A 22,802-nucleotide genomic window follows, 5' to 3' on the forward strand; every position below is an offset into this window, starting at 1 on the left:
TACCAAATAACTGTCTTTTCATATTCCTTATAAAAACACAAGCTAAATAAAACTGATTATACAATTCATTTATTTTTATACTATGAGAAAAATAGACTGTCAATTAATTTTATATCTTACATTTGCTGTTTGTCACATATTGCTATGATTCTGACCTTTAGGCTTCCTAACTTGTTTTAAAATAATACAGTGTTCATGCCTGGAAATATATGGATCATCCTTGAATGATATAATTTCAAAGACCATGATCTTTAAAAAAAAAAAAAAAAAAAGCTTTCAAATTCAGCACAGGCATTTATACTGATCTAGAGTAGTAAAACTACTAAGACCATACCTGACATTATATTATATATTCATATCTTTACTGTGTATCTATCCCATTGAAGTGTAAGCTCATGAGTTTAGTGCCTAAAGCAGTTCCAGCACACAGTAGGCATTCTAATATTCTTTGAATGAGTAAACATTCATAACTTATTATCTGAGGTATTCTCACTTGACTGAAAACCCTTTGCACATGACAATTCAGTACCCTTATCAAATCACCCCATTCCTCTATTAAAAGTGCACAATTATTACATGTTGGAATGCAGCCTTGGGGGCTTAGAGGAGAAATAAAGTGGAATAATGGATTGAAGTAGCTGAATGGCAGGCAAATACATTTACAGCTAAAAGCCAGTATTAACACAATTTCCATTCAGCTCCATTTTGCTAACAAGATTTTATATCTTAGATAGCATATAACAGTGAAAAAAAGAGAGGATGACAGCTAGGTACAGGGCAGGAAAGCCCCGGGCAACTGAAAGAAGTATAATTAAATTACAGGAATTTAGTTTATGTGGACTAAAATTCTAGACACAGCATCTTAAAGTAACTGAAACATGAAGGCACAGTAAGCAAAGAATAAGGAATACAGACTTAGCAGAAATAAAAGAGCTTACCTGCTTTAGAACTTCAACTAAAACTAAACAAAAAATGAAGTCTACTGCTAAGTCCCTCCTTTCAAGAAGATAATCTCTTTCACGTTGCTGTTCATCCCTGAAACAAGAACCCAAAATTAGTACTGCATTAAGATTATAACTTTAAAAATACCTATTAGTTAATAGCTCATGTTGCTTACTGTTTTCCTACTATGTAAAATGTGCTACAGCAATTGTTAATTAGAAGCTTTTTGTTTTTTATTTTTGTCTTTTTGGTTTGAGACAGGGGTCTCCTTCTGTCACCCAGGCTGGAGTGCAATGCTGCAAACATGGCCCACCGCAGTTTCAACTTCCTGAGTTCATGTGATACTCCCACCTCAAGTAGCTAGACTACAGGCAAATGCCACCATGCCCAGCTAATTTTATTTATTTTTTTTAGAGAAGGGATCTCCCTATATTGCCCAGACTGGTTTCAAATTCCTAGGCTCAAGCGATCCTCCTGCCTGAGCCTCCCAAAGCAAATTACAAGCATGAGTCACAATACCCGGCCTAAAGCTTTTTAATAATCCAACATATGCATTAACATGTTTTTATGTTCTTTCCCTTTTTATATACTGGGTGTTTATTCAAAATTCACTATTGTATCTGTTAGCATTTAAACCTAACCTAAAAGAATTAGTAAGAAGAAGAAAAGTATTTTAAATTTCATTTAGAAAACCTAGCATTGTTCCATATTTGATTACTAATTTTTTTTGTTAAGAACTGAAACAAAAGTATTAACTTTTCAACATGAAAATACAGTACAAGGTATCCTTCTCACAAATTTAAGTTGAAAAATCGCAAGTGGCATCTACTGAAGTCCAACACTAAACCATGGACAATCACCTGAACACAGGTGGCTCTTACATGCATGACAAGATTATCCTGGGAAATTTGAAGGAGGAGAAAACAAGTTCTAGGAATTGAGCTCCAAGAAGAGTATCATAGTACTATTATAACACAGGGTTTTGGCAGTCTTCCTGTATTATAATAACTGCCTCCCTTCATAAGCCATATGAACAGGAACTTCTTTGAATATTTTCTTAACTTTATGACTATTAAAAGCTCCTCACTGAACTGCTGAAATGGCACTCCTAAATAGGTTTTTGTATTACTAATTTTTGCATGATACCCAGTATGAGTACTGTACGGCTACACCTAGTTTAACTGGTACCTTCTCTTGATTTATAGTTTATGTGTGAACTATCCTTCTCCCTTACTACCATCTTTGTAACAAAAGGAATCAACGCATTTGGCTTAGCAATCAAACAATAACAACCTTCAGTTGATAACAATATCACCCCTTCATTGGAAGTGTGTTAATTTCAGGTAAAACAGTGTAAAATAAACCACTTACCCCTTAGACTTTGTGCTAGACCGAGGCCTATATTCATAAGATTCATCTTCCGTTCCATTTTGGCGTCTGTACCAGTCAAACAAGGTGCGAAGTAAGGAAGGGAGACAGTGCTCTGCTACTGAGCTCATAGAGCTTATCAACTGAAAACACAAGATATTACCAGAAAATAAAGTGTAACACTGAATGTACCACACTCTTAGTTCTATTAGCTATCATTTAGAAATGAAAAAACACAGTAACTCAATGCAATAAATGTGCTTTAAAATTAAAATAACGGTCAAGGGTTTAGCCAAGTAATAAAGTTGGCTAAGTTTCACCCACTATTAAATTTTATCCAAATCCACACGGTTTAGCTTAATGGCTTTCAACCTTTTCCCTGCCTCCATATGCCACTCACATCTGTGAAAACATGCCCATTAGTAACATCCCTGATTAAATACACAGATATCTTAGGGGGAAGCATTACAAATAACATGTACTTCCTGCCCCGGCAACTCCTATGTGTTCATGTGAACAAATGATTCTAAAATGTTGGTACTACATCCACTACATGGATGAAAAGACAGAAACAAAGACTACATTATATAAGAGCTGTGGGGAAAGCTCCAATTTACTATGCTATGACAAAGAGGAGAATTATAATTACTTTGCTATCTGCAAATTAGCATGTTAGAAACATGTAAACAAGTGTGTAAGGCTTAGACTACATAAAAGTACAACATAAATGGTAAGTGTACTGTGATGAACAAATGTTACTAAATTTGGGGCATCCTTGAAACAGTCTGAATTCTAGGTGAACATCACAGATTCATTTCATGAATGAATCCAACTTGTCTGGACAGGCTACCATCAGCAGTCCCTAAGGTCACTCTTCATCTTGAGGATCCCAAGAAAATTTTTCTCTCTTCACAAAAATTTCTGCATGTAATTCAACCCATTTCTCATAAAATTAATATTCTGAAATCAGTATACAATTAAATATGCTTCATTCTGTTAACTTATTTTAAAAAGTATGGGTTGTAGGATATTCAAGGTCTCTTTTAGTTCCATAACTACTAGAGCAGGAGTTAGTTAATGAAGAAGATAAATTGATACCTCTGTAAATTGAACATTTAATTTTCCTGTTATTTCATATTCTGCATAAAACTTCATCCAGAAAAAAACAGAAAAGAATGAAACAGTTTATCTGATTCTGTTGGCTGTTCTTATTTTCAGACTTATACTCTCCTTTAATCATCCTTTTATTGTAAATTATCATAATTTGACAGGTAAATAGTTTCTAATATAGAAAACTAAGGTAAAAACAAGGCTCTAATTTTATTTAACCATATTTTCAAAAAATCTATTATTTTATTAACAATGAACACTATCACTCAGAGGAAATCCCTTGTAATATCTAAAGAAGGAACAATAAAACCCATCAACTATCGTAAACATACACAAAACAGTTTATACCACACAGAACTTTTTACTGTGAGCACCCTTCCAAAAAAAATCAAGCTATGAGGCACAATCATTTATAGTTTATTAATCATTTACAATAAAAATGAAAATTGTACTTAAAATGTTGTTTAATCAGATTTCAAATCCTGATTATGGATTGATTAGTACATGGATTCAAGATGTGAGTAATCTAAATAACTTTTGTAGTGGCATGAGACTTGAAAAGCACTGTATAAGGTGATCTTATTATAGTCTTATTGTAACAGAGGTCTTACTGCCCTATTTATGGTTTCTTCTTAGACCAGTGGCTATTTACTAAGTGTATATATCAGAATCACTAAGGAAGCTGTTATACATACAGGGGACTACAGCACCACCCTCAGTGATTCTGCTTCAGCAGAACTGGAGTGGGATCCTGGAACACAGTATTTTGGTAAGTCTCCACCAAGTAATTCTAACCACTCTTCTTTATTTAGTCAATTAGCCTAATATGAACATTAAACTCTATTTCTGAGATATAAAATTTTGGGTCAGTGTCCTAGGAATACTATATAGTAAAGAAAGCTAATTTAAGTTACTGGTTTTTAAAAACAACAACCATATATTAAAATACTTATAACAAAACTGATCCAACATTTAATCCAAGCAAGAGGAAGAATTAACATTAGAAGATCAGCACAAAAGTTGTTAGACACTGGCATTCTACATGCAGATTGAGAGTCAAAACAGACAAATAAATAAATGTTAAAAGGTAAAATATTATTATGTAAAAAGTGTGGCAATTGATATAGAAGGAAAGACTGAGGGATGTAACTGAAAACGAAAAATATGAAAGGGCACATTAAAGAGATTAATGATGCAAAGTTGTAAAAAGCTAAATGAAGTGAAACTAATCACAGTTCATTTTACTACTTATTTTTAAAAACTATCAATTCTAGAATGAATTAAGCATACAAGGATATATAGCATCACGAAACAAAATTAAGGAATTCCTTAATATTGAATATATTTGGGTCAGACTATTAGGATGAACACTATTTCCAGGGGGAAAAAAAATTCTCCCAAAATTGGCATACCTGATCAAACTGAAGATCTTCACCCCTCTGAAGAGATCTGGACAATAGCTTCTCCTACAATTAAAAAAAAAAATTAAAAATTAAAATAAAGCACAAATATAAAATATTAGAAATCTTCTATATAATAAACAGTTTCGATTTGTGACTTTGGTTTTGCCTTTGTTTTCACTCTTGTTATTAAATTGTTTTAAAGAAAGATAAGCCTCCTCTTTGCCCAAGGTCACATGGCTAATTTAAGTGTAGCTCCAGAGGCAAGGCTCTCACTGTGATACTCTCCATACCAAAGAAAGTGGTTGTGCTCATGATCTCCTTTTGTAACAAGTTTAAGTTTGAAAGTTCTTAGACTACAAACTTAAAGTTCAACATAGGTTTTGTTTAGATTCAAGTTCAAAAGTCAACAGGATGTGTTCTTTCTTTCATTCATTCAAGAGTTTACAGAAAAGCAGCCTAGTACAAAGGTTATCACTAGCCAGAGGGCCTTGGTGTGACCTTTGGCTTGACAATCACCAAGTGAATGACCATAGACTGATGCCTTATGGTCTCTGTGCTTCAGTCTTCTTATCTGAAAAAACAAGGTGGTTGTCAAATACTGGAATCAGCAATATGCCCGTTCTGTTTAAAAGCTTATAGCTTTTAAATATCTGTTCAATACTTAACCTCACTCATTAGAGAAATATAAGTTAAAAAAAAACAAAGAAATACTTTGGGTATAATATATTGTATATACACATTCGCTAACATTGGCTAGTAATATAAAATACCTCTTATATGTGTATGTAAAAATATATTTTGTGTGTATATATAAAAGAATCACGTCTTTACCAGTAGAGAGAGAAACTTGATAGTTAGAAAAAGAGATAAAAGTTGGGGCCTGAGGATGGAAAGTTGTTACTGCACAAACTTACAGAAGCCAAGAAGAAAGAGTATTTCATTAAAAATAAATAGTATATTGCCAGTACAATACTTTCATGAGGTAACCTTCCAGTATGACTGCTTCCTATTAATTTAACTGACACCAGGAGAAGTTTCTGATTTAGTGGCATATCTTGCTTCAGCACAGAACAATCTCTCCTATCACATACCAGAATTTTTTTTTAACTTTGCATCTGTTGATTTTTTTACTGAACAAACAAATATTAAGTTCCTTCTATGGGCAAGTAACATCTACAAAACACAGAAGACTTGGTGGGACTCACTGTGGAAAGCAAAACCCTCTATCCTTCAACCACTGAGTCTAGGGGGCATAACAGATAAGTCTCTCTACCCTCTCTCATCTGCATATGTACTCATTCTTGCTTGTATGAGGAAATGCCCAAAAGGGGTTAGTCTACATCACTGTCTAAAATTAGTATAGAAAAATCACCATTGGTACATAAAGAGGCTCCCACCCAGTAGGAAACAGGAGACTGAAGAAATGGACTATGATGCTATTTTGCAATGGGTTGAGAGAAAGTGGGAGTAAAGAAAATCTTGGACAAATAAAAGTTAAGATGGATACTGGATACTGTAATGTTAATTTTACATATCAACTTGACCGGGCCATGGGGTTCCCAGATATTTGATTAAACATTATTCTGGATGTGTTTGTGAGAGTATCTGTGGATGAGATTAAAATGCGAATCAGGAGACTGAGTAAAGCAGATTGCCTTCCCCTATGTGGGTAGGTTTCATCCAGTCAGCTGAAGGCCTGAACAGAACAAAAGGGGTGACCTTCCCATGAGTAAGAGGGAATTCCTCCTGCATGACTGACTTGAGCTAGGACATCCGTCTTTCTCTGCCTACAGACTCGAAGTGAAACGTCAGTTCTTCTTGGGTTTTGAGTGTGCTGGCTTTCAGATAGAAGTTATATCATGGGCTCTCCTGGTTCTCAAGCCTTCAAATTCAGACTGGAACTCCACCATTGTTTCTCTTGGGTCCCCTGCTTGTTGACTGCAGATTTTGGGACTTCTGAGCGTCTGAAATCACATGAGCCAATTCCTTGTAATCTATAATAAATCAATCTCTCTTTCTACATACATACAAACACACACCCTATTGGTTCCACTTCTCTGGAGAACCCTAAACAATACAAACATAATTTCTAATTTAATCTCCTCTTTGACTCAAGAAAAGAACATGTCCCAGGGAAAAAATGTACACACATTTGCAAAAAAGTGTACAGAAGGACATTCACTATCAATGGAAAAAATGAGAAGCAACGTCAATGTACAACAATAAAACTTTGGGTCAATAAGTCATGGCATATTCTTAAGCAGTTGGCCTTCCATATCCTTGAGTTATGCATCCATGGATTCAACCAACCTTGGATTAAAAGCAGTAAAAAATAAAATAAAATTGCATCTGTATACTGAACATGTACAGACTTGTGTCATTATTCCCTAAACAATATAGTATAACAACTATTTCTATAGCATTTACATTGCATGATATCTTATAAGCAATCCAGAGATGATTTAAAGTATATGGGAGGATGTGCATAGGTTATATGCAAATATCATGCCATGTTATATAAGGGACTTGAGCATTCATGAATTTTGGTATCCAAGGGAGGTCTTGGCACAATCCCCCATGGACACCAACGGACAACTGTATTAGAATATTGTGTAGTCAGTTAAGTAACAGGTAGACATAAATTTATAGATTGACCAGAATGTTCTCAATATATAAATTAGAGAATAACAGATAAAAGGAAAGAAAGTATGTATCTATGGCAGTTAATACATATAAATTTAAAACTCTAGGAATATATATATCATACATTAATATGTAAAGCACAATTATAAGTCATTTTTTCATTACACCATTATTAACTTCATTTTCATTTTCTGAGTTTTCTACAAAGAACACAGATGACTTGTTCTCATCCTTAAACTCGAGGGTTGCTGCTGGTACTTGGTGGTATCCAGCAAATCCATTTAATTATAGAATACAATATAGCCACGAAAATTATGGTTACAGAATAAAAGTGTTTTAAAACATTAAAATAACAATATACCTCAACAAAAACCAGGAAGTATGGAGAAGTGAGGTGGTTTAATTTCCTCATTGTCAAATCTGTTTGTCAATAAACCTCTCTCTCTATGTGTGTGTGTGTTTTATGTATACATGTGTATATGTATGCTTATGTTTATATTTAACTTTAAAGATATCTTAAGAACTATTCGCTCTGTAATAAAAACATTATCTGAATGTAAAAATTAAATGATTTTCATTTTAGTTTTATGTTCTGTTAATTTAAACAAAATTAACAATTATAACTAAATTATATCAGCTAATTGATAAACATAATTAATCAAATTAATTAAACCATTATAATTAGTTTAACTTAAAATAGCATGTATGATGTGATTCTTTTTGTCAGTCTTTCTACCTACTTGCCTCGCTGGCTGCCCCACATAGGGTTACCTAACTTACTATATATATATTCACAAGAGATGTTTGTGATTATGTTTATAAATACATGATAGTTGGTTTTTCTGTCGAGATTTTCAGGATGATTTTCTAAACTGTCTATATCATGTATTTTAATTGAAATTTATATTAAATACATATCACAGAAAAAGTCATTCTCTGAAGTAAATATATAGAGATTTATGAAGCTTCTCTATCCAATAGTCCCCATTTTTTTCTCTCATGTATGATTAATCTTTATGAAAACAAAATCACACATGTATTTACCATTGAAACAAAAATTCCCAATCTAACTTAAGAGAATAATGTTTGATTACACCTGAAGCCACATTACCGTTACTTTTTTAATAAGGTGAGATTTGGAGAACATCTTTAGCACTTGGGCTTCTCAGGTTAAGCACATTTGGTCAGCTATCTTGTAAGACAAGACATTTATCTCTAAAATCAAACTGCACACCATTCACATGCAACATAAGGATTCTGTACAATAAACTAATATATGTTCAATTAACTAGCTCTAACACTTCAGTAAAACAGTGAGTATGTCCCATAATAAGTCCTGTAGAACACTGTTTCTAAAAGTGACTATACTGAAAAATTTGAGCTTTTTTAAAAAGGGATTTTACTGTTCTAATGTGAACTATGTATCTAAGATTGGGGGTAGGGAATACAGCAAGCAGTTTCTTTCTAACTTATTTGATTTATTTGATCCCCTTTTTTCACTATAAATATTAAGTCTAAAGAGCTTTAATATTGTGAGGACTGCCGATTCAAGTAGTTTATTACTCATGTAGCATATTTATTCAACACAGTTATAGCCAACTAGAAGAGTAAGAGAGAGTGATAAACTTTTCAGAAACACACTGTTGCCTTATATTTAACATTTATTTGTTTCATAACAAATCCATACTTTCTGAAAGATTTCTGAAGATGTGACATCCTCACAGAGCTTTTCCTGAAGCAGAAAATGGGGGTGGGTTGTTTTTTCCATAAGAACTCAGAAATGATTTTTGAATGCAAAAGGATACGTTATCATCAATTAAAAACAAACAGAAAACATGAAGAAATATACTACACTAAATATAAATTACTAATCAAAGACTTCGTATTAACTTCTTAGGTTCATTATAGTGTAGTTGAGGATGCCCTAATGCTTGCTCAAGTAGATGTAATGTCTTTCAATATGTAAGTTTTTTTTTTTTAATAAAAAAACTGTCACTTAGATTGGAGTGCAATGGCACGATCTCGGCTTACTGCAACCTCTGCCTCCTGGGTTTAAGTGATTCTTCTGCCTCACCTCCCCAGTACCCGGGATTACAGGTGCCCACTACCACGTCCAGCTAATTTTTGTATTTTTAGTAGAGATGGAGTTTCACCATGTTGGCCAGGCTGGTCTCGAACTCCTGACCTCAGGTAATCCACGCATCTCAGCCTCCCAAAGTGCTAGGGTTACAGGTGTGAGTCACCATGCCCGGCCTCAATACATTAGTATTTTTAAAAGACAAACTATTAAAAAACGTTTATTGTCTATGTAACTCATCAAAAACAACTAAAAAGTAAAATTATTCTCTACACTAACATGAATGAATGCAAAGATGTGTATACAGCAATATGTCCTACAGCATTTCTTTAAAGCAGCCTCAAACCAAAATTGCCTCTCAATAGAGACTGATTTAAAACTATATACATAATATTCGACTGTCAGAAAGAATGAGATTAATTTATATTGGCTGATATATAATAATCTCCAATTTACATTGTTAAAATAAAAATATCTGGGTATAGAAAAAATGTGTATTTTATATATATCTCCCCTTCATTTGCACGCGCGTGTGTGTGTGTGTGTTTAAAGGTGATTTCATATAAGTAAAAAAAAAAATAGAACAAAGAATACGAGAGGTTGGGAGGGGTAGGGAAAAGACAGGCACAGAGATTTGTTAAAGAATACAAAATTACGACTAGAGTGGGGGGAATAATTTCTAGTGTTCTCTACCACTGCAGGATGACTATAGTAACAATAATACACTATATAGTTTCAAATAGCTATGGTAGGAGGAGGAGGATATTGAATGTCCCAAAACAAACAAAACGATAAACACGTGAGATATGGATATGCTAATTAGCCTGGTCTGATCACCATACGTATTACCACATCCCTATGTACTCCCATGAGATCTGCAATTATTATATGTCAATTATTTTTAAGATTAAAAATTTTTAAATGTAAAGAATAAAAAGTTTTTAAAGGTGGCAGGTGCTACAGAGATGGATAAGTAATAGACATGAAAAACTGGTAGACTAAAAACTGTTGACAGTGATTAGATGTTTTTATTATATAACCTTTAAAACTATTTCTACTTTTTATAGTATTTTCATAATAATAAAAGTATTATATATTATATTATAGTTATAAAATATTATAATACTTTATAATATTATACAGTTTTATAATGTATAATATATTATCATAATATTATATTATATTATAATGTATAATATAATATTATAATATAATATTATACATTATAATAATGATTCCAAGGCTCACAATCCTGTATTTTATAATTTAATTCTACATGTAGTGCATATGTAGGATACCAACAGCAATATGTAGCTTCCAGAGAAAGCAAGATAATTTTTGGAAAAATTTTGAAACCATAACAATGACACTGAAATATTTCAGTAATCTGTAATTGGAGATGGCAGGTTGAACACTTTTATAGCCAACCTTCTATCCTAAAACAGAACAGTGAAATAATTTTTATAAGGGCTAAAACAAAAGAACAAAAAGGATGGGAGAGGAGGTGAAAAGCAGAGAAGATCATAACTAATTATCTCACAAAACAACGGTGACTCCTGAGTAAGCAAAGGGGAAAGTCGGCAGTCTGTTCATTCAGTCAGTCATTCACTCATTCATCCAAATTATTTACTGGGTTCACAGTATGCCAGACACTGTTCTAGGTTCTGGAGATATAGCCACAAACAAAACGGAAAATAACTCACGCTCTTATAGAGCTGACAGTCTAATTAGAGAGTAAAAGTAGTGTATGTTATGTTAGACAGATTTAGGATAGGAAGTAGAAATGGGGACTGAAATTTCAGATAACATGATCATAGAGAAGATGACACTTGAGGCACAACCAGAGAGTGAGTGAGCTTGCCCCACAGAGAGCAAAGGAAAGATAACCCAATTGATGCTTTAGAACTACCCAGAAGGCTCAGGAATTGGAGAACTTGGGTACTCTGAAAGTATGGCTAAAGGTGAGGATAAAAATAAGAGGACTGGTTGAAAGATTGTTTTAAAAAGGTTGTTGAGGAAAGATTTAGACCCTCCCTTTCACCTTACCTTCAGAGGAATTGCCTTTCTTAGGAAAGGACAAGATACAATGATACTGACTGGGGCATACAGTGGTTGAAGAGGTACCACACTGAAGACAGGGAGGTTAAGCAAGAATATATATATCAAGTATCAAAAACCCCAGTTAGATCTTCTGAGTCTAGTTCCCCAGAATGCTTGCAGCTAAAGCCTAAACTCTCCCATTCAGAGTACTGCAGGTACCTTATTTGGGGACTCTGACAAGTCCCCCAAAAAAGATCTGACACTGATGGTCCATTGATAGTAATACACAGAAGATCATAAGTCAAAAAGGCTCTTCTGTGTACACTGGACTGCCAATCAACTGTGCTTCATTCTTAAAAATATAACAAGTTAAAATAAACATGTGAGGAGAAGGTAAAACCAGCAGAAAAATGCAGTTTGGAGGAAACTGACCATACAGGGAGAAGAAACCCTTTAAAATACATATATACACACACACACATACACACACACACACACATATATACACATATATACATATATGCATATATATGATATATATACATATATAATATATATATAAAATACACACATATATATATACTCTTAAAAAATAGTGAAAATTTTAAGAGTTTTTAAAATGCTGGGCCTAAATCAAAACATAAGGTCTAAATCAGAAGAAGATGGGTAAATGGCTTTTCTTCTATTTCCTTTTCTAGCCCACAGCAATCTAAAAGATTAATAGATAAATTTGGATATGCCTAGGTTATTACCAAGGACTGATCCATCTCCTTTAGGAAGAAAGGACCTAAGATACTGGACTGCATAGCCTGCAAGTTGCCATTTCAATCACTGATTGCCCTTCTTGAATCTTCCTTCTAAAATGAAAATGAAATTGTGACTAAAAATCCAAATCAGCTAATCTTTGAGTCTTTTGGCTTCCTTAATCTCCTTTTATTATGGTTTCTAATATGAGAATGAAAAAGCCAATTCTCTCATTTTAGTGGTAGATTAAATTCTTTCAGCAAAAGCCATTCACATTTGTGCTTTTTTTGAAACCTACTATCTGAGTGACCATGAGCAAGGCCAGCCTCCTTGTATCTGACAAGCCCTGGATGCTATTTTCTATAAAGTGACTGTGTAAGACTTTCATTCGAGAACCCAGAGAATCATCTTAGATGGTTGTTTATTACCTAAAAGGGTACAGAATAAATTTCAAAATAAATGAAATTCCAATAAAAGCATTTGAAGCTATATTGTAAACATTGTGACAATATTAGATTACATGTTTTTCATTATCTAATCTTGAAGCTATGGATTCCCAATTTACCCAGACCTGGACATAAATAAAAACAAAGCTGGCACTCTGCTCTAGATAAGAAGAAATTATCTTGGTATATACGAGTGTAAGGGGTAAAATCTGTAAAATATGATGGTGATTTGGGGGTTTTCCTGCTGTGTCAGGAAGAGTGAGCAGCAACGTCTTCTATTTGTGATGGCAGAGTAGAAACATCTATGTTCTGATTAAATCCTCACCACTATTAATCATAATTTTATAATCTCAGATTACATAACAGATGTCTCTAAAATTAACTATTAAATAAATGAATTAGCTAATAAAATAAATGAATAGCATCAGGCTATTCTGAAAGAACTATTGGAAGCTCTGGCTAGAATAAAGACATTATTATTATTATTAGAAAAACAAAAGGCACACACCACAGCAATACTTCTTAAGGCTACATTCATTAAAATACAAATATTTAACAAAAACCCTCTACTGAGTACCCACCACCACAAGCAGTGCTGCAGATACAGAGATAAGAGAGACCTGGTTTCTGGTATCAAGTAACTCACATCAGAGAAGATAAACATGTAAGCAATTAACCATAACATGATATCATCATAATCTAAAAGTATGTACAAATTATTACAGTAAAATACATATTCATTTAGCTTAGGGGAGGATGACTAAGTTAGAGGGAATATATGGGAAGTTTGGAATGAGAATATATAATATGGCCAGAAGTGGTGGGTCTATAATCCCAGGACTTTGGGAGACCAAGGCAGATGAATCACTTGAGCCCAGGAGTTTGAGATCAGCTTGGGTGAGATCTCACCTCTACAAAAACACAAAAATTAGCCAGGTGTGGTGGCACATGCCTGTAGTCCCAGCAACTCAGGAGACTGGGATGGGAGGACTGCTTGAGCCTGGGAGGCAAAGGTTGCAGTAAGCCAACATTGCGCCACTGAACTCCAGCCTGGGAGACACAGCAAGACCCTGTCTCTCCAAAAATATATATATATATAAAATATATTATAGTATATATATTTATATATTTAAATATATTTAAATATAATATATTATATATATTTACAAATAATATATTATATAATACAATACATATTATAAATAAATATATTTTTATATATTTATATAAATATAATATAATACATATTATAAATAAATATATTTTTATATATTTATATAAATATTTTATATATATAAAATTTGAGAACTGGTAGGACTGTATCACATGATACTACTATAAAATATTTTATAAAAGAAAGTGTTTTTAAAATGTGCTGTGTGGCTTGAAAATTGCTGAGGACAGGTGATGGGTCCCAAGTGTTCATTTTATCATAATAGTTTTATATATGTTTGACATTTCCATAATAAATTCTTAGATTTTTTTAAAGTTGTTCCCTTTCTTACTGTATGCTGTTTAAATTACTAGTGTAGTAATTTATCTTGTAATTCAGAGACCACTGAAAAAGAAAACTAACACTCTGTAGCTTAAGCATATTTATAATCAAATCTTATAATCATGAACTCATGCTATAGGCTTTTGCAATCCTTACTTCTAAAACAGAACTTTATATTAATAATGTATATGCTGTCTATATATATACTATATATACATTATACAATATACACAAATATATGTACATTAGTACAAAAATAATTTGTTATGTGGAAAGCAATCATGGGATGATTTAAATTGAATATAAATATCTGCACAATTTTGAAATATACATTTGGCTATTATAATGTATTAGATCCCAGAACACATTATTTCATAGACGCTTTCCTCAGAGTAGTTTTCTCTACTTAATCAGTGGGAAGAAACTCACCTTCACAGCAATTTCAAGGCTACTTCACTAAGAAAATAAGAGCACTGACAATACCACCTTCAACTTTCTTCCTGCCCTATCTTCCCTTCTGTTGTTTCCCTCTCTCATCCTTTTAAGGAACTGTAACAGGCTGAGCAAGTATACAGGTTCTAAAGCCAATATATTATTGTGCCTAACTCCTTAGTCAGCCGTAACAAACCCTCTGAATCTCAAATTGGTGGTGAATAGCTATCCCTAATTCAGTTGTGTAAGGAGTGAGTTTCAGCTGTTACATCCTTCACCTTCCTCTTAATTACCATCATCCTACATTGAACCTACACTGTGTTCTTAGTACATCACATACTCACTTCCTTCTAGCCCAAAGAGTAACCTAAACTGTCGCTTCTATAAGGTGGCAGAGAGTTAAAGTTACTTCCTGCAGTTATATCAAGAAGGTAAAACTGTTCTGTTTTATTTCTGCTTATTTCCAAATCCAATAACCACTTCTCTCAATGTTCATTGTACTCTGCTGCTCTACATTATTGGCAATAATAATTCTATATTTTCTTTCCCTTGAAATCGTCTGCTCTTGTGGCTTCAATTTACACCCTCATATAGATGATACCAAAATTTGTAGTTCTAGTTACCAACTCTTGAGTTCTCAAAAAGAACTTCCAACTACCAATCAAGCAACTAATTCCATGTGGTGAGATTACCAGTATCTCAAGTTTAAGGTACACAAACGAAAAATTATTTTATCCACCTTTTGTACCCAAAGATATTCCTGTGTACTTTACCAAAGTAAATATATTATCAACTTTACTAACACTCCAGAACATCTTTAACCCTTAACTTTCACTCAAAATGCCCCCTATTTACTTGTCAAGTCCTATTGATTTTTACTTCTGTTAATTCTCTTTCTTCTGTAACCTTTTCTACTTTTAATACCATAGTTCAAGACCCCTTTCATTCCAGCCTGAACTATGTACAATAGCTAAATAGTCTCTGCTCTCAATGTTTTCTCCCTCTATTGTTCAACCACCATATTATCCATCACAATAGCATTCACAACTCTTCAGAAACTGACTCATATTTGTTTACAGTCTTTCTCTTCCCTCCTCCTCATCATGGGCTCTAATCAAATAGAGCTACTCACATTCTCCAAGTATGTCTCATACAATACACATGTAAAAATATGTTCTCTTCTTTATTGTAAGTTTGGCTGTGATCTTAGTGTTAACTCACAGTATATCCTAATTTTCCTTTATTTCCTATGTTTTATCTGTTTCTACAATTCCCACTGTTGAAGTTCCTTTTTGTTCTTTTGTGACCTGCAGTAACTTATCAAAGTGGATTCTAAAGTCGGTGCAGCTTTCTGTATCACCACTATCCCTTAATATTTTTTCAAGTATATTATTTCCTTTGAAAAATCTGTATTATAGTGGCTAATACAAAAGTCAAGAAAATATTTCAGATTTATAGGTCAGCTCTACTCACCAAGGGTTCAGCCATTACAACTTCAATTTTCTTTTCAGCTTGAACAGCAAATTCTGCGAAAAGGCTCTTGATGACATATTCCCCAGGTTTGACATCTGGGTCAATCGTAATGTTTGACATGATGATGTTCTTTTCTCCCCAAGTGGAATGAAAGTTGGAAGAAGCACAGTACTTATTCACTTTGCTGACTGGTGCTGAAGCTAAAAGTAAAAGAAACAAAAGAACTCCACTTTAATAATCAACTTAAGAGGCCTACTATAGCTACCCTATTTCCTTTGTAAGCTGCCTCTAACCCTCAACCAGTTCTCCTAGTCTCCTCTACTATAGTCCATTTTGTCTATTTCACTTGTCACTTTCTAACATACTAACATATTTATAATTTAATTACATATCATGTATATTATGTACTGTTTCTCTCTCCATCCTACTAATGTGAAAGTAAGAACAGGGATTCTCTTTTTGTTTTTGTTGTTGTTGTTCACGGTAAATCCCAAGTATCTAGAACAATGCCTAACATAGATTAGGTGCACAGTGTTTACTGAATGAATGAATGGATTCTAATCAGAGAGTCAAATGCAATAAAGGAAATAAAACAGATGTGAATAAATGAAACAGGAATGGGACTGGGGAACTGAAAAACAACACTACTTTGGAAAATACGCTCAGTGAAGACCTCACTGCAGAAGCTACATTTAAACTCAGGCCTAAATGATTTTTCTTTTTTCCTTTTTTTTTTTTTTTGTTTGAGACGGAGTCTCGCTTTGTCGCCCAGGCTGGAGTGCAGTGGCCGGATCTCAGCTCACTGCAAGCTCCGCCTCCCGGGTTTTCACCATTCTCCTGCCTCAGCCTCCCGAGTAGCTGGGACTACAGGCGCCCGCCACCTCGCCCGGCTAGTTTTTTGTATTTTTTAGTAGAGACGGTGTTTCACCGTGTTAGCCAGGATGGTCTCAATCTCCTGACCTCGTGATCTGCCCGTCTCGGCCCCGCAAAGTGCTGGGATTACAGGCTTAAGCCACCGCGCCCGGCCCTAAATGATTTTTAAAATGAGGGAGCAAGACAAAGCACCAGGAACAGAAAACACAAGACTAAATGTGCCTGGTTAAAAAACAGAAAGACCAGTATGGCTAGCGCTCAAGGGAAGAAGCAGAGGTGGAAGGGGATATGCGATAAGGTCAGAATCAGTAGTCAGGGAGCAAGTCACAGAAAACAATTAAGAACTTTGTAAGAAAATTAGATTTTATTCCAAATGCAATTAAAATTCAGTAGAAAGCATTCATATGGAGAGGGATAGGATCTGGCTTTCTCTTTATAAAAATCTCTCTGGCACCTCTGGAGAATGGATTGAAAGAGGAAAAATGTAGACCCAGGGAAGCCATTACAGAAATCCAGGTGAGATAATCGCAGCTTGGACTAGGAGGATGGCAACAGCACAGGAAACAAAGAAAAGTATTTAAGACTTGTCATATATTAGTGGGTTAATCAGTGAAGTGAGAGAAGGGAACTAACGATGACTCACAGCGTTTCTACTTGAATCACTCAAAGGATAGTGGTGCCATTTACTCAGATGGAGATGACACGGTGCTGGCAAATAGTAAGCTGCGTCAGGCTTGGCCCCAAAAGAAGACACACCACTGCATGCTGTGTGGCTTCACCTACTCTGTTCTTCTGACTGCCTGGGCAGCCTACTTGACTTCCTATATACAAGTTTTCCAGTCACCTCCATATCGATCCCATATGTTGATATGTTGATCCCATATCCTCTAACTTCAGCTTATGTTGCCTTTTTCAGCTTAGAATATTCATGGAGAATCTGCAAGTCTGTGCTTCTCCACCTCAACCTGAACTCCAGAGACTGCCCTTGAACCCCTTCCTTTAAAGAGGAAGCAGAACACAATTACTTAAATACTGACTTCCTGTGTTTGCGTCTATGTTTATATAACTATAGGATAATAAATTTGTTCTAAATACATAAATTCAAAACGTATTAAAAACTTTTTCTGTCAAATTAAAAAAAACCTAGTCTACCATATAGGTCAAAATACACAAATCTGTAAAAGTAATCTAGAGAATATCACAAACTGGTAATATATCTAAAATAAGTATCTTTGTATCATATCAAGTTAAAATACATTATGTACTGTATTCTAGAACTAAAATTATATAATAAAACAAAACAAAAACTCATAGTCCTCTGAACACAGTGTACATTATTTTAAACAATGACCTGTTTGTTTACTCTGTTTCATGATCCAACATTGTGTATTATCAAAGAGGGAATCTGTTAACAAATGTCATTGTGGAAAAAAAGAAGAGCTCTCAAATTTTTAAAAAATTATTTTGGATCATTAGGAGTACTATAATTTAAGGTAGTGGATACAAACTATATCTTTTCCTTTAATTAAGATTCACAAGGTTTTAACAGTTACAAAGTTTCTCTAGCTTTAACTTTACAGTAAATGTAACTAAACAAGAACCTTGTAACTAACCTAGTACTTCAATTCTAAATTTTAATGAAGTAAAAACTTTTAAAATGACACTTTAGCCTTTAAACATTTTTCCTACAAAGAAAAAAACTTTACTTAAAATGAGTTCACAAGTAACTTGCCTTTACTGTTACTTTCTTAAAAATAAAGCATAACCAAATATTCCTAGGTATCATAATTGCATACATTAAAAAATGTGCCAATAAAGCCAAAAATTTTAGGCAAACCTTTACTTACAAGTTATCTGTCAAGATAAAAATATTTCATTTGATAACTCAAATTTTTATGGAAAAAACAAATGTTTTTGATTAAATAATTTATTTAAATTTTATTTCTTCATAGATGTTTAATAAATGCTTGTTGAAATTATTAATATAAAAAAGTAATAATGAATGAATCTACTGATTGAAATTTCAAACTAAATTTCAAATTTTATTTTATTCAAAATAAATTATTTTTATAATCTAATATAAACAGAATGCTAAACAGATCTTTGAAATTACATTATCAAAAAATACCAAATGGCACAGGAAAGTGTTCAAAATACAGTATTAGGTGAGTAAAGATCCTAAGAGTATGTATATAAAACCAAAGTAAAATTAGACAGCAGGAAAAAATATGTGGGCATATAATAAACACACAGTTAATCACTTTTGTTTCTACACACAAAGCTGCGATGAAATCAACTAGCAAAACACCCATACCCCCAAACTGAAATAAGGACAAGGACATGAGCAAACAAGTTACAAACAATAAAATGGAGGAGTCTGGTAATATTTCATTTCATTAATATTCTAAACACAAATAAAAATCAGGTAACATTTTTCATCAAAGTTGTCCCCCTCAACTTTATATTTCGTCATAATGTTCAGCCTTAGTAAAGACATGTGAATTCTTTTCATTTTCTGCCAATAGGAGAGAAACAGGGATGATCACTCCAAGCAGAAGAAGAAAGGCTAGCTTCCATATAACTAGATTAACTTAAGTTACCTGACTGCTTGCATTAAATACCTTATAATGCTAAGTTGTAATATTTCTCTACATGCTAACCCAAAATTTTTAAAGATTTATGTAAGCCTATGAGAGAAGAAAGACATAACTGTTAAGTCTTAAGACTGCAATTCAAGCATTGAATTACAAACTGGAAAAACCTCATGTCGTATTAAACATACTTGGAATATAAATCTACTAAACTCTAACTGCTAATAATAAGAATAAACCAGGACCTGAATAATTAAAATTTGGGAATCTAAAAGTTAGCATTCCTGCTCTGTCTCTTAAAGCTCAAATAAAAACTAAATATCAGTATTTTTGGATGGCTTACGCTCTCCATAGCACTGTATTTAGTATATTTAATAAAACAATTGTCTTTTTCACGCTGATGAGACTCCTAAACCATTACAAAATAAATTTAAATTCAGTCAAAAAGAAGAGAAAAGTGAGAAGAGAAATAATGTATAATTCTTACAATTAGGTGTGTTTGAGTTCATTACAGCAGCAGATCTCAGCTTTTTTCTGACTCCATTATACTTTTATACACAACATTCTGAATATTAACAGCCCTCAAAATACACACTGGTTCTCAACAATTGGGGTATTTTTAAATCCCTACAGGTAGATGTGGTCTAAAATAACCACAGTGAAGACTGTGGAAGCTGCCTCTAGCTTCCTCATCCCCAAGAAGAGGTCGTTAAGGATTTAAAAAAAAAAATCTTTGGGCTACTACCTCATAGCCACAAACTTACATAGGTACATACATATTATATGCATATATTTATAAATAGATTTACATAACAGAAATTTTTACATAACATACAATTGCTTAGTATTATAATTATTATTTATACACCATATTGTCTAATAATAAAAATTTTGATGACTACCTACAAAAGAAAAAGTAGAAGGTAAAGGCTTTGGAACAAGAACAAAAGTAAAAAATATCTGTGACTTTACAATCAGATACCATCTCACGCCAGTTAGAATGGCAATCATTAAAAAGTCAGGAATCAACAGATGCTGGAGAGGGTGTGGAGAAACAGGAACGCTTTCACTGCTGGTGGGACTGTAAATTAGTTCAACCATTGTGGAAGACAGTGTGGCGATTCCTCAAGGATCTAGAACCAGAAATAACATTTGACCCAGCAATCTCATTACTGGGTATACCCAAAGGATTATAAATCATTCTACTATAAAGACACATGCACACGTATGTTTATTGTGGCACTGTCCACAATAGCAAAGACTTGGAACCAACCCAAATGTCCATCAATGATAGACTGGGTAAAGAAAATGTGGCACAAATACACCATGGAATACTATGCAGCCATAAAAAAGGATGTGTTCATGTCCTTTGCAGGGATATGGATGAAGTTGGAAAACATTCTCAGCAAACTAACACAAGAACAGAAAACCAAACACCGCATGTTCTCACTCATAAGTGGGAGTTGAACAATGAGAACAAAAGGACACGGGGAGGGGAACATCATACACTGGGGCCTGTTGCAGGGTGGGAGGCTAAGGGAGGGATAGCATTAGGAGAAATACCTAACATAGATGACGGGTTGATAGGTGCAGCAAACCAACATGGCATTTGTATACCTATGTAACAAACCTGCATGTTCTGCACGTGTATCCCAGAACTTAAAGTAAAATTAAAAAAAAAAAAAAAATCTGACTTTAAAAAGCAAACACAAAATTTTTAGTTTAGAAAGCAGCCTACCCCCCAAGTTAATTCATGTATATCAACAAACTTCTTCTGAAGCTTATATGGAAAGGCAAATAACCCAGAACAGCCAGCACAATATTGAAGCAGAAGAAAAATGTCAGAGGACTGACAGGATGTGACTTCAAGAGTAATCAAGACAGTATGGTACTGGCTAAAGAACAGACTAACCGATCAATGGTATAGAATAGAGAGCCCAGAAACAGATCCACACAAATACTATCAACTGATCTTTGACAAGGAAGCAAAGGCAATTCAATGAAGAAATGAGACCTTGCCACAAATAGTGCTGGAACAACTAGACATCCACATGTTAAAAAAGAAAAATCTAGATACAGAACTTATACCTTCCACAAAAATTAACTGAAAATGGATCACAGATCTAGATGTGAAATGCAAAACTATTAAACCCCTAGAAGATAGGAGAAAATCTAAGTGATCTTGGGTTTGACGGGTGACTTTTTAGTCAAAACCATGATCCAGGAAAAAAAAAGGTATTAAAATGAAGCTTCGAGCTCTGCAAGACACTGTTAAGGGCATGAAAAGACAAGCCACAGATTGGGAGAAAAAAATTGCAAAACACATACTTGATATAAGACTGGTATACAAAATACATAAAGTACTCTTAAAACTCAACCACCAGAAAACAAACAACACAAGTGAAAAATGGGCACCAGATTTAATACACCTTAACAGAAGAAGACATACAGATGGCAAATAAGCATATGAAAAGATGTGCAACCTCATATGTCTTCAGGGAATTGCAAATTAAAACAACAATGATACACTACTATATGCTGATTAGAATGACTAATGTCCAAAACTGACAACACCAAATGCTGGTGAGGACATGGAGCAACAAGGACTGTCATTAATTACTGATGGGAATGCAAAATAGTACAGACACTTTAAAAGATAGTTCGGTCATTTTTTTTCAAAACTAAACATATTCTTACCACACGATCCAGGAAACATGCTCCCTGGTATCTACCCACAGGAGCTGAAGACGTATGTCCACAAAAAATCTCCACATGGATGCTTACAGCAGCTTTATTCATAACTGTTAAAACTTGGAAGCAACCAAACTGTCATTCAGTAGGTGAATGAATACACTGTGATATATTCAGACAATGAAATATTACTCAGTGCTAAAAAGAAACGAGTTATCAAGTTATGTAAAGACATGAAGGAACCTTAAGTGTATATTTCTAAGTGAAAGAAGCCAATCTGCAAAGGCTACATACTGTATGACTACAACTATATGACATTCTGGAAAAGAATCAATAAAAAGATCAATGATTACCAGGGCTTGGGAGAAGGGAGGAATGAACAGGTGGAACACAGTATTTTTAGGGCAGTGAAACTCCTCTGTAGGACAGTATATGGTAGATACATGTCATTATACATCTGTCAAAACCTACAGA

The 22,802-nt window shown here is 33.8% G+C and overlaps 1 protein-coding gene across 21 annotated transcripts in view; it reads right to left on the reverse strand.

The window, feature by feature from the left end:
* FRYL (FRY like transcription coactivator) overlaps positions 1 to 22,802 on the reverse strand; it is a 286,763-nt gene that overhangs the window by 132,943 nt on the left and 131,018 nt on the right. For 19 of the 21 annotated variants that reach the window (XR_013417845.1, XM_078003390.1, XM_078003383.1 and 16 more), the window contains 4 exons: positions 16,174 to 16,373; positions 4,833 to 4,886; positions 2,314 to 2,453; positions 939 to 1,035 (listed from right to left, as the gene is read on the reverse strand). Coding sequence is in view for 20 of the 21 variants with exons in the window: in XM_015138344.3 (XP_014993830.3) it covers positions 939 to 1,035; positions 2,314 to 2,453; positions 4,833 to 4,886; positions 16,174 to 16,373 (491 nt within the window). In the remaining variant the exon portion in view is untranslated. Of the gene's footprint in view, positions 1 to 938; positions 1,036 to 2,313; positions 2,454 to 4,832; positions 4,887 to 6,582; positions 6,788 to 16,173; positions 16,374 to 22,802 lie in introns of those variants that run through there. The other 2 variants (XM_078003392.1, XM_078003391.1) reach the window with 1 other exon arrangement.

Source organism: Macaca mulatta, chromosome 5 (assembly GCF_049350105.2).
Source record: "Macaca mulatta isolate MMU2019108-1 chromosome 5, T2T-MMU8v2.0, whole genome shotgun sequence".
Classification (NCBI taxonomy): domain Eukaryota; kingdom Metazoa; phylum Chordata; class Mammalia; order Primates; family Cercopithecidae; genus Macaca; species Macaca mulatta.